This window comes from Dendrobates tinctorius, unplaced genomic scaffold (genome assembly GCF_039654945.1).
Source record: "Dendrobates tinctorius isolate UK_male_01 unplaced genomic scaffold, ASM3965494v1 ptg000097l, whole genome shotgun sequence".
Lineage (NCBI taxonomy): Eukaryota > Metazoa > Chordata > Amphibia > Anura > Dendrobatidae > Dendrobates > Dendrobates tinctorius.
This window is the reverse complement of record NW_027361765.1, coordinates 1050455-1063627: the sequence shown is the minus strand read 5'-3', so window position 1 is coordinate 1063627 and position 13173 is coordinate 1050455. Positions and strand designations below refer to the sequence as shown.

Below are 13173 nucleotides of genomic sequence, written 5' to 3'. Positions count from 1 at the left end.
GGTGTGTGACAATTACTTTTTTGAAAGTTGGGTCTCCATTGATGCAAACTTTAGTTGTGTGTGACAATTATTTTTTTAAATGTGGAGACTCCAGGTTGGGTCTCCATGTGGTGGGTTGCCTGTATTAGAAGGTGTGTCAGAGGCCTTTTGCACTGTTTATATGTTGAAATTGATTCCTTTTTAGTGGTGTGTGACAAATATTTTTTTGAAAGTTGGATCTCCATCTGGTGGGGTGCCTGTGTAAGTAGGACAGGCAGACAGGTAGACCTGCAATTACTTTCAGTCAGCTACCTGTGTTACTTTCCTTACATTTCTCTACAAGTTTTACTGTATAAAACTGATGTTTGTGCCATCTGAGTGTGGCTGGAATAAAAAAAATGGAGGTGTTGCATGAAGTATCAGGTCTCCCAGCTAAGAAGGCTTACACCGCTCCCATAACCACCAGGTCCTCATTGAAATTTCAATTCCAAGCTGTAAATGATGGGCCACACCTTGATACCTCATGCATGGGCCATGGCTGACTGCTTCTGTGCCATTATAAAAGGCTCTACTGTGGGACAATTGATCAGTCAAAAACATGCATTACCTTTCTTACATTTTTCTACCAACAGTACTGTATGAAAGTGATGTTTGTGTGATCTGAGTGTGGCTGGAAAAAAAAATTGAAGTTGTTGCATTAGGTATCATTCTCCCAGCTATGAAGGCTTATACCACTCCCTTAACCACCAGGTCCCCATAGAAACTTCAATTCCAAGCTGTAAATGCTGGGCCAGACCCTGATACCTCGAGTATTACCCATGGCTGACTGCTGCTGTGACATTTATGAATTTCTATTGGGGGTCAATTGATACCACTTTTCACAGTGCCTGCCCCTAATTTTTAGCTGTTTGGGAAGCTTTTTGACACCCTTTAAGGTATTGCGTATACGTTTGGTTTGGCCTCCCACTGAATCTATTGGGTTTAGGGTACGTTCGTCCATTCGTTCGTCGAACATGTTCGGCAAACGTTTAAACATTCCGTGAATCAAACCGAACTGAACCTTGAAAGATTTGCTCATATCTAATTGACAATCTGACTTTGGACATTTCAAATTGATATGTCTCCTTACTATCTGTCAGCCACTGCAGCCATACAAATTAGAATGTCGACTGAATCAGTCGATATTGGCAACTTCAGCCGACTTTAGTCTAGTGTGTATGGGCTCCTTAATATGCAGACCAGTCTGACTAATTAGGTGCTGATAATATTCCGTTTACTTCGCCTTTTGACTTTTCCTTGACAGCAGATAGTAAAATTTTACTTATTTTTTTAATTGGAGATAAGTCACACATACTGTAGAGGGATATAGGAACAATTTTTTCTTTCCTTGGCTGAACACATTAATTAAAAGTCCTTACCTTTGATGATATAATGTTAGGAGGAATAAATTTTGGTTAACAACTATCAAAAGTGTGGTCACAGATTTTTGCCAATGCTTTCTCTACCCATGAGTGACTGTGCAGCACCAAATGGGTCTGAAAGCCGATTGATACAAAACTAATATATTTGTTAAAGTTAAATGTGCACATTCAGTGGGAAGTTAAGGACCATTTATTTGATGGTTATCTGATGTCACCATATCGCCAGCTTAAGATCCAGACACCAAAGGGGTGTATGGAGATTTTGGAAGTCAAATTTCCAGCCAAACATGAGTTTTTAGTATAGTGACGTAGCAAATTTTTTTTTAGCAGTTTGTCATAATACCCCATCCCCTAACAAATAACAAGGTCTCAGAGATATCTGTATTTTAAACTTCTATTATAATCTTGGCAAAGGCATTGGGTTTATTTGCCCTAAAAAGCAACATATTAAGTTCAAAAACTGGTAAGTGTAATCCTGCGCTCTCTTGCTATATTTAGGCATTAAACATTTAGGATTTTCCTAATTTTCCTTAACGCTGTTCTTGTTGCTAGTGATGTGTGTATATATTTTACTGGTGGTTATGCAGATTTTTAGTTTAGTAGCTGAGTTCGCATATATAACAGAGGAAACCTGTGGTGTCTTACCAACTGTGGAAGAAACAGATATGACATGTTGTCGTTGTCATTCTGTAACAAAGAAATAACCCAGATCGACAAAGAATGGAAGGCTATCTCAGACTGCTTTATGTCTCATGTCTCATTTATTTTCACTCCGAGTGCGATCTGACAAAACATAGGCTCAAACTTGAACCAATGTTATTCTATGGAGCCGTGCGCTTTCCTGATTTTTTTTCTTGGACCGAGACTGTCAATGGAAAAAAATCACAGCATGCACAATTTTCATCCGTAAATTGGATCACACTCATCCATGCAAGTCAATGAGTCTGTCAAAATAATCAGACCACACTCGGATAACATATGACTGAGGGGTCCAATTTTAACAGACTGACAAAATGTAGAAGATGGAGACATTTTTTTCTCCTATCTTTTCCACATCCCTTTAAATCGGATCACACTCTGATCAGCGTGTGATAAACGTGTGATTAGCATAATCAGCCGGATTCTCTCTGCTTAAAGAAAATGCGGTAGTGTAACCTTAGCCTTATACTGTAATATATTGGGTGTATCACATATATTGTTTATTAATTATGTTTGTATTTAGCCTTTTTAGATTTTTTTTAAATTATGTACAGATTAATGTGTCTTCTCTCTAAATATTACTGGAAATTTTTTTTTACATTTTATAATTAAAAAAATATGAATATAAAAACTCAGTTTGTTCTTTACAGCCATATCCATCCAGCTCCCTGCATGTAGTGCTGAGTAATGCATCTGGGGATATTATGTTAAGTTAGTTCTTACTGTGTAGTAAATGGCAAAGGGCTACATTATATGAATAATGACTCCTAAACTGGAAGCCCCATCCAAAAAGCCTTGTATTTCCAAATAAAGCAAGAGGAAGGAGCCATCTATGTAATCACTACTAGAGTTGAGCGATACCGTCCGATACTTCAAAGTATCGTATCGGATGGTATCGGCCGATCTTTAAAAAAAGTATCGGTATCGCCGATTCCGATACCGGAAGTCCCATTCAAGTCTATGGGACTTCCGGTATCGGAATAAGAAAAACCCTTTCCTGCCCTTGTACAGCCTCTCTGGGGTCTGTACGGGCCTTTCGGGGGGCTGTGCCGGCCTGCCAGGGGGTCTGTGCAGGCTCCGGTGGTCTGTGCCGGCCTGCCGGTGGTCTGTGCAGGCTCCGGGGGGCTGTGCCGGCCTGCCGGGGGGCTGTGCCGGCCTGCCGGGGGGCTGTGCCGGCCTGCCGGGGGGCTGTGCAGGCTCCGGGGGGCTGTGCCGGCCTGCCGGGGGGCTGTGCCGGCCTGCCGGGGGGCTGTGCAGGCTCCGGGGGGCTGTGCCGGCCTGCCGGGGGGCTGTGCCGGCCTGCCGGTGGTCTGTGCAGGCTCCGGGGGTCTGTGCAGGCATCGTCCGATGGGACTACAAGTCCCATCGGGCGATGCCTGCTACCATGACAGTGATTGACACATTAGCCAATGATGGGACAGTAGTAGTCCCATCATCCGGCTAATGTGTTAAATGTAAAAAAAAAAAAAAAAAAAAAATTACATGCTACATACATACAACATGCATACTACATACATGCTACATTCATACTACATACTACATACATGCTACATTCATACTACATAAATACTACATGCAACATACATACTACATATATACTACATGCATGCTACATACATACTGCATGCTACATACATACCACATATATACTACATACATACTACATGCATGCTACATGCTACATACATAACACATATATACTACATGCATGCTACATACATACTACATGCTACATACTACATATATACTACATGCATGCTACATACTACATGCTACATACATACTACATGCATGCTACATACATACTACATACATACTACATATATACTACATGCATGCTACATACATACTACATGCTACATACTACATGCATGCTACATACATACTACATGCTACATACTACATATATACTACATGCATGCTACATACATACTACATACATACTACATATATACTACATGCATGCTACATACTACATGCTACATACATACTACATATATACTACATTCATACTACATACTACATATATACTACATACATACTACATACATACTACATACATACTACATGCATGCTACATACATACTACATGCATGCTACATACATACCACATACATACTACATGCTACATACATACCACATATATACTACATACATACAATACATTCATACAATACATACATAGACATACAGTACATATAACATAGAGTAACATACTTACCAATACTTGTCACATTGTTCCCCGAAGCCATTGTCTATTCCGGGATAAATATTAACATAACAAACCACAAAAATACTCACCCACGATCCGAAGCAGTCCACGAGTGTGTCCCACGACGATCTTGGGTAGAGAACTGCAGCATCAGATGATGCTGCCGTTCTCTACGGGCTGCAGGAATCCAATGACGGAAGGTAGGTATCCTTCCGCACTGTATTCCTCCGCCACTTAAAAAAAAAAAGTCCCTAGTCTCACTTTATGCCATTGCTGTGTGGGAAATTCCCACACAGCAATGGCATAAAGTGAGACTAGGGACTTTTTTTTTTTAAGTGGCGGAGGAATACAGTGCGGAAGGATACCTACCTTCCGTCATTGGATTCCTACAGCCCGTAGAGAACGGCAGCATCATCTGATGCTGCAGTTCTCTACCCAAGATCGTCGTGGGACACACTCGTGGACTGCTTCGGATCGTGGGTGAGTATTTTTGTGGTTTGTTATGTTAATATTTATCCCGGAATAGACAATGGCTTCGGGGAACAATGTGACAAGTATTGGTAAGTATGTTACTCTATGTTATATGTACTGTATGTCTATGTATGTATTGTATGAATGTATTGTATGTATGTAGTATATATGTGGTATGTATGTAGCATGTAGTATGTATGTGGTATGTATGTAGCATGCATGTAGTATGTATGTAGCATGCATGTAGCATGCATGTAGTATGTATGTAGCATGCATGTAGCATGCATGTAGCATGCATGTAGTATGTATGTAGTATGTATGTAGTATGTATGTAGCATGTATGTAGCATGCAGTATGTATGTAGTATATATGTAGTATGTATGTAGTATATATGTAGTATGTATGTAGTATATATGTAGTATGTAGTATGTATGTAGCATGCATGTAGTATATATGTAGTATGTATGTAGCATGTATGTAGTATGTATGTAGCATGTAGTATATATGTAGCATGCAGCATGTATGTAGTATGTATGTAGTATATATGTAGTATGCATGTAGTATGTATGTAGTATGTATGTAGCATGCAGTATGTATGTAGCATGTATGTAGTATGTATGTAGTATATATGTAGTATGTATGTAGCATGCATGTAGTATGTATGTAGTATGTATGTAGCATGCAGTATGTAGCATGTATGTAGTATGTATGTAGTATGTATGTATGTAGTATGTATGTAGCATGCAGTATGTATGTAGCATGTATGTAGTATGTATGTAGTATATATGTAGTATGTATGTAGTATGTATGTAGTATGTATGTAGCATGCAGTATGTATGTAGCATGTATGTAGTATGTATGTAGTATATATGTAGTATGCATGTAGTATGTATGTAGCATGCATGTAGTATTTTTTTTTTTTTTTTTTTTAACATTTAACACATTAGCCGGATGATGGGACTACTACTGTCCCATCATTGGCTAATGTGTCAATCACTGTCATGGTAGCAGGCATCGCCCGATGGGACTTGTAGTCCCATCGGACGATGCTTGCACAGACCCCCGGACATCAGCACAGCCCCCCGGCAGGCCGGCACAGCCCCCCGGCAGGCCGGTACAGACCCCCACAGGGTGCACAGACCACCGGCAGGCCGGCACAGCCCCCCGGCAGGCCGGTACAGACCCCGGGCAGTCCACACAGCCCCCCCGGCAGGCCGGCACAGCCCCCCGGCAGGCCGGTACAGACCCCGGGCAGTCCACACAGCCCCCCGGCAGGCCGGCACAGCCCCCCGGCAGGCCGGCAGAGACCCCCGGAAGGCCCGAAATGACGGCGCATCATGATGCGCACACACCGCGCATCATGATGACGTCAGGCCGTCAATCAACTGAACTTCCGATTCCGATGCCGAATTCCGATATTGAAAAAATATCGGAAGTCGGTATCGGAATTCCGATACAGCAAGTATCGGCCGATACCCGATACTTGCGGTATCGGAATGCTCAACACTAATCACTACTCATCTTCTGAAATGTTAGTAAATGGAAATTGAACACAACTCTGTTTCAAAGATAAAAGTGGTCTATTTTTGAAAAATTTCTCTTGTGATGTACAAATAAAGTGCTAATATCTATGACTAGATGGTGGCCCGATTCTAACGCATCGGGTATTCTAGAATATATATGCAGTTTATTTTTGAAGATTTAATAATAATGCAATAATACACCCCCCAATCCTGATATGTATGGTTCTCTCACCCCCAATCCTGATATGTATGGTTCTCTCACGCCCAATCCTGATATGTATGGTTCTCTCACGCCCAATCCTGATATGCATGCTACCCCTCAACCCCCTATCCTGGTATGCATGGTTCCCTCACCCCCCAATCCTGGAATGCATGGTCCTCTCACCCCCCAATCCTGGTATGCATGGTCCTCTCACCTCTCTTTCCTGGTATGCATGGTCTTCTTACTCCCCTTTCGGGGTATGCATGGTCCCCTCACCCCCCAATCCTGGAATGCATAGTCCTCTCACCTCTCTTTCCTGGTATGCATGGTCTTCTTACTCCCCTTTCGGGTATGCATGGTCCCCTCACCCCCCAATCCTGGAATGCATGGTCCTCTCACCCCCCAATCCTGGTATGCATGGTCCTCTCACCCCTCTTTCCTGGTATGCATGGTTCTCTCACCCCCCAATCCTGGTATGCATGGTCCCCTCACCCCCCTATCCTGGTATGCATGGTCCCTTCACCCCCTTTCTTGGTTTGCATGGTCCTCTCACACCCCAATCCTTGTATGTATGCTCACCGTCACCCCCTTTCCTGGTATGTATGATCCCCTCACCCCCAATCCTGGTATGCATGGTATCCTCACCCCCCTTTCCTGGTATGCATGGTCCCCTCACCCCCCTTTCCTGATATGTATGGTCCCCTCACCCCAATCCTGGTATGCATGGTCCTCTTACCCCCCTTTTGGGGTATGCATGGTCCCCTCACCCCCCAGTCCTGGTATGCATGGTCCTCTCACCCCCCAATCCTGGTATGCATGGTCCTCTCACCCCCCAATCCTGGTATGCATGGTCCCCTCACCCCCAATCCTGATATGCATGGTCCCCTCACCCCCCTTTCGTGGTATGCATGGTCCCCTCACCCCCCTATCCTGGTATGCATGGTCCCCTCACCCCCCATTCCTGGTATGCATGGTCCCCTTACCCCCCTTTCTGTGAGCCGCGACCTCTGCAGCAACGCGGCCCTGTAGCCGCGACCAATCACTGCCGCGGCCCTGTACAAAAATAATATTAAAAAATTAAAAAAAAAGTTATTCTCACCTTCTGACGGCCTCCTGTCTTCTTTCCACGTGCTCAGCCTCGCGCTCCCAGTAATGCTTTGCGGCTTAGACCGCTGATGACGTCGGTCTTCTTTCTCGCTCTCGCGAGAGTGACGTCGGTCTTCTTTCTTGCTCTCGAGAGAGTGATGTCATCAGCGGTCTAAGCTGCAAAGCATTACTGGGAGCGCGAGGCTGGGCACGTGATAAGAAGACAGGAGGCTGTCGGAAGGTGAGAATAACTTTTTTTATTTTAATTCTCTTTTTTACAGATAAGGCCCGCGCCTGCCTCTGATTGGTCCTGGCGGCCGCGACCAATCAGCGGCCCGCGATTTCGGTTACAGACAGACACGATAAGGCGTTTATATATATAGATGTACTTGGATTACTTTGATAAATGTTGTTATTGCTTATGGCAAAGCTTGTAGGGTATGTGTACTAGATTGGTAAAGTCTTATTCACTGCTCCTTGTTTTATGTTTTGGTGATTAATATTTCATCATTTCATTTATTTTCTTCAGAATTAATGGTGGTAAAAGCAGCAGATGGAAGGCGGCAGGAACATGTTTACTTCTGGAAGAAATATATAATTCAGAGACTGTTTGCCAATCAACCTAAACAAATAAGAATCTGGAAATGACTCCATCAATCTAAAACATCATAAAGAATCTGGTTGCTTCGTGCCTATGTGATCACCAGTAGCTCCGCGTATCTATAACATCACACACTACTTTGCTTTCTGTGTTATTTATTCCGTTTTGATTTTTACCTCTACTTTTGCCATTTTTCTTCTTGATTAAGAATGGAATCAGGGAACACAAGTTTTGTAAATTCGCTTCCAGGAACACCATACTGGAATAATGATACCTTGTTGTTCAAACCAGTATTCAATATAATGATCTCTCCAGTGACCATCGTCATATCGGTGTTTGGTATAGCTGGCAATAGTCTTGTAGTCTGGTACCTCTCATTTAAGATTAAGAGAACCACTTCGTCCATCTATATTTTTAACCTTGCCTTGGCTGATGCGGCGTTTTTGCTGTCTTTATTTGTTATGCACATTTTTGCATTGTTTTTTACACTGATACCACACCTGGAATCACAGTATGAGGATAAACATGTTATTAACTTGATAAGTACACTAACTTTAGCTTGTCTCTTTGGCTACAACACTAGCCTATGTCTTCTAACAGCTATTAGCATAGAAAGATGTCTGTCTGTTCTCTTTCCCATATGGTATCATTGCAACCGACCGAGGCATATGTCCTCTATTGTCTGCACTCTAATATGGATCATTTCTTGTATTCTATGTGTCCTTGAGTTTACATTTTGTTACAATATAACCTATAACCGTAAAGGTATACTAAAGGAATCTGGTAAGGAATGTAAAATCACCTTCATCATCATATGTAGCATTAGCTTTGCAATTTTTATACCATCCATGACAGTTTCAAGTCTAATTTTGCTCCTCAAAGTAAGGACAAGTTCTCAGTATCGACAGCATAAAAAGTTATATATTGTCATTGCAGTAACAGTTCTAGTGTTCCTATTGTTCGGAATGCCCATGAGAGTGTTATTACTCGTATGGTACAAACACCATGCCATGCCTTCTTTTCCCATCATGGACCTTTTTTCTCTGTTTTCTGCCACTAACAGTAGCATAAATCCATTTGTCTATTTCCTGGTTGGCCGTCAAGGTCAAGATGGAAAAATTACACTACTATCAATTTTTCAGGCGGTTTTTCGAGATGATTGGAATCAGCACAAGAGGGAGCAAAGAAAACCAGCAGAAGAGACCGTAACATTACCACTGAACTTTCTAAAATAAAAGAAGACTGGATGTACCTTTACAATGGCTTATTTCATTGTACTTAAATGGCACATACAATAATTGTTGTACTCCAAAGATGAAGATGTCCAGCGTTGACAGCTCTGCTGATATACTTTATAGAGGTAGTTTATACCACATAAGTATTCGAGTGCCTTCTACCATGTTGCCAATGATTAGTTTTGAAAGCCATTTTTTTTTGTTGGGACATATGAGAAATTGGCTTTTTATATAGTGAAGACTTGAATGGAAGCCCCCCTTGCTACACAACCAGTCAACAGTATTATTAAAGGAACATGGTAGGGAGGCACTGTTATAGATTTTATACTGGGTTGAAAAGTTTCATGTTAGGCATCTGCTTATGGTGAGGAAGAATTTTCTTCTTTTCTCCTTAACTTGGTGTAAGTTTTGTTTATTTTTTCTCAAGGTTTTTCTTTTTTTTACTAAATTGCATAAATGTAAAGATTATATATATATAAAAAAGATGTTAGCTAGAGTTTACTAAAGGTGAGCTACTGTATACTGTACCGGCACATTGTAGAATCCACCAACCAGAGATGATAGAAGGAAGTGAATCCATCTGGATGAGCTATATCTATATGGAGGATCACGGGTTACTTTATTCAATGTTTGTACAATAATAATGATTTTTATTGTGCTATTTATGTGTTAACATGTCAGCAATGATCAATCTACTAGGTCAGTTTAATAGTGTAAATTATACTTATACTGTAGTCTACTTACTAATGATACAGGAGCATTAGTTTTACCAACACATAATAATGTGGACAATAAATGATGCCTGTCCAGAATGCAGGGGAAATATACAGTATTCTCCTTGGGGATATTAGGTCCCATTAAAATCCTGCTCATGTTTTCCTCAATGTGTAATGTGTAACATTATGCTGTAAAGAAAACTGAATGTATTTTTGAACAAAGGTTAACGTAAGAACCTCATTTAAGTTAATAAATATACACATAAAAGACACTAAGATTACGTATAAATTGTAAAGTAGTTTTACTGCAATTCAAACTTATTAAAGGGAACCTATCAACGATAATTATTTTACTAATTAGAGTCAAATCCTGAATTTTTTTTATCCCTATAAATGTTTTATTCCAGTTTCCACCCATGGCTATTAGTGCTGCTATCTTTCCCAACCTGCTAACATCACTCAGAGATCTGAAATAAGCTGATGACACTGATGACAAACTTTGAACTTCACAGTTACATCTGAATTTCAATTGTTTTGAACTGATGCGTGGCTAAGGCCTGTTTCACACATCAGTTTTTTGTGTCAGTTAAAATCCGCTAAAAAAGCGGATCCGTTCCAGTACTGACCTCAACGTTTGCCACCGGACCGTTGTTTTAACGGATACGGCGAAGGAAGAATCTTAAAGGAACTGCAGCCCGGGGAGGAGAGAGAGAGAGAGAGAGAGAGAGAACTTTCAGCCGCCAGAACAGAGTTTAGGGTTAAATTTGCGGCCGAGGCAAGTCCTCCGGGCATGCGCAATGTAAAATGCGGATCCGGCCGCCCGAAAAAACATTACATTGTCAGTCCAGGTATGTTGGCGGACGCCAAAATTTTGGCGGATCCGCAAAAAAACGGATCCAACGGATGGCCATTCGTCAAGATCCGCCAGTAATGCAACTCATTGAGAAAAAAACGGATCCGCCAAGCAAAATGGCGGATCTGTTTTTTTTGCAAATCGGCGGATCTTGACTGATGGTGTCAAACGGATGTGTGAAACAGGCCTAAGAGTCAATAGATTAAAAAAAGTTCAAAAATAATGAACAGCTGGCAAAATGTACTTATTTTTCTCTCCATTTAACTCTCACATGGATGTGTGAATGCAGCCTAAGGTCGGGGTCACACTTGCCGGAGTGTGCGGCTGCATGTATTTCTATGCAGCTGCACACTCCGGTCCCAAGTGCCGGCGGCAGTGTCGGGTATAGATGCGAGAGACTCACACGAGTTTCTCGCATTACACATGCAAGTGTGACCCCGGCCTAACAATTAGTCTCAGAACACGGTTTACAAGTATGAACAGTCGTATCGTAAAAAGATCGAACACTCGGATTTCAGACTTTAAAAACTTGCATTTTTTAATTTACGGAACATGAATATATTTAACCCCTTAGTGACCAATATGTCTTTTTTATGCCTGTTTTTATGAGAAGAAGCATCCCCCTATAAGAAAAACTGCAACAGTTATAAGCTGTACATGATGATAGCTGACACCCTGATGCATCAGCCACGTTCGGTGTTGGCGTTGGCCATGGCCATGTAATCACTAGATATTGCTGTTGATAGCCATTACATCATCTAGATGGTTAACAGAGTGTGGGGGCTCCCTCTTTAACCCCATGGGTACCCTGAGGTCAGGATTGTGTGGTCCTGATGTTTGCCATGGCAATTCGTGGACAAACAGTGACTGAAAAGTCTGCCAGATATAGTGAACTGTTCAGAAGTAAATGACATTTTGGTGGTAAAAATAATATTTTTCTTTCCTGTTTTGCCATTTTGTATTAATTCCCCAAAATAACTTGAGGCCTTAATAAACTTTCTGACAGCACTTTTGAATATGTTGGGAGATGTTATTTTTAAAATGGTGTAAGTTTTGGGTTTTTCCAATATGTTGGTCCTCCAAAGTCACTTCAAAGCTGAATGGGTCTTTAAAAAAATATGTTTTGTCAGTTTGCTTGAAAAAATACTGCTATAATTTTAAACTTTCTAACATCCTGAAAAAAAAGAACATTTTAGAAATGGTGCTGATGTGAAGAAGACATGGGGGATATGTTATTTATTAACTTTTCTGTGTGGTATGACTCTCTGGATTAAAGGGATATTGATTCAAAGTTTGAACATTGCTATTGTTCTTAAAAATTGTTGTCAAATTTCTGATACTTTTTATCAATTAATCCAAAACATATCAACCTAAATTCACCATTAACATAAAGTACAACATGTGACGAAAAAACAATGATGAAACATTCCAGAGTTATTGCTACTTAAGCGTATGTGCACTCGGTGCGGAAACGCAGCGGTTTATTTTCTGCAGCATGTCAATTCTGCAGCGTTTTACACCCATTCCATTACAGGAATCCACAGATGTGAAAACACAGGCCAAATCCACACAAAATTGTCAATAAATCCGCACAAAATCCGCAGGAAATTTGCAGTAAAGACGTGGGTATTTTGACCTGCGGATTCTGCAGATTCCGAGCAGAAAAATCCGCACACGAATCCACAACGTATGCACATACCCTAAAGTGACACGTGTCACATATGAAAAAATTGGCCCAGTCACTAAGGGGAAAAACAGCAATCTCCAGCGTTACCAATGCGTTTCAACCATATGGTCTTAGGACTAGAATTATAATGGTATAAAAAACAATATATTTATACCAACTACCACCCACTGGACTCGCACAATCAGGCCGGGGTCACACTGGCGAGGAATACGGACGAGTGAGAGACGTTAAAAGCACGCATTACACACGGACAAATTATTCTCTATGGGTTTGCTCCCAACAGCCGTATATTTCTCGGGTGTATTCTACCGTCCGTGCCAATCGCAGCATGCTGCGATTGTCAGCGTACTACGCCCGTAATATGCCAATGCAAGTCTATGGGTGCGCAAAAAATACGGATTACACACAGACCACACATGTGACTTGCGAGAAATACGCACCCGGTGTCTTTTAGAAAAGCCGGCAATTCAGTGCGCTATACAGTAAAC

General features: G+C 41.4%; 1 protein-coding gene across 1 annotated transcript in view; it reads left to right on the top strand.

The window, feature by feature from the left end:
• LOC141098892 (proto-oncogene Mas-like) overlaps nucleotides 1-12273 on the top strand; it is a 140237-nt gene extending 127964 nt beyond the window's left edge. The window contains exon 3 of the mRNA XM_073586860.1: nucleotides 8123-12273. Coding sequence (XP_073442961.1) covers nucleotides 8404-9429 — 1026 coding nt within the window. The 5' untranslated portion in view covers nucleotides 8123-8403 and the 3' untranslated portion in view covers nucleotides 9430-12273. The remainder of the gene's footprint in view (nucleotides 1-8122) is intronic.
• The last annotated feature ends 900 nt before the right edge of the window (nucleotides 12274-13173 follow it).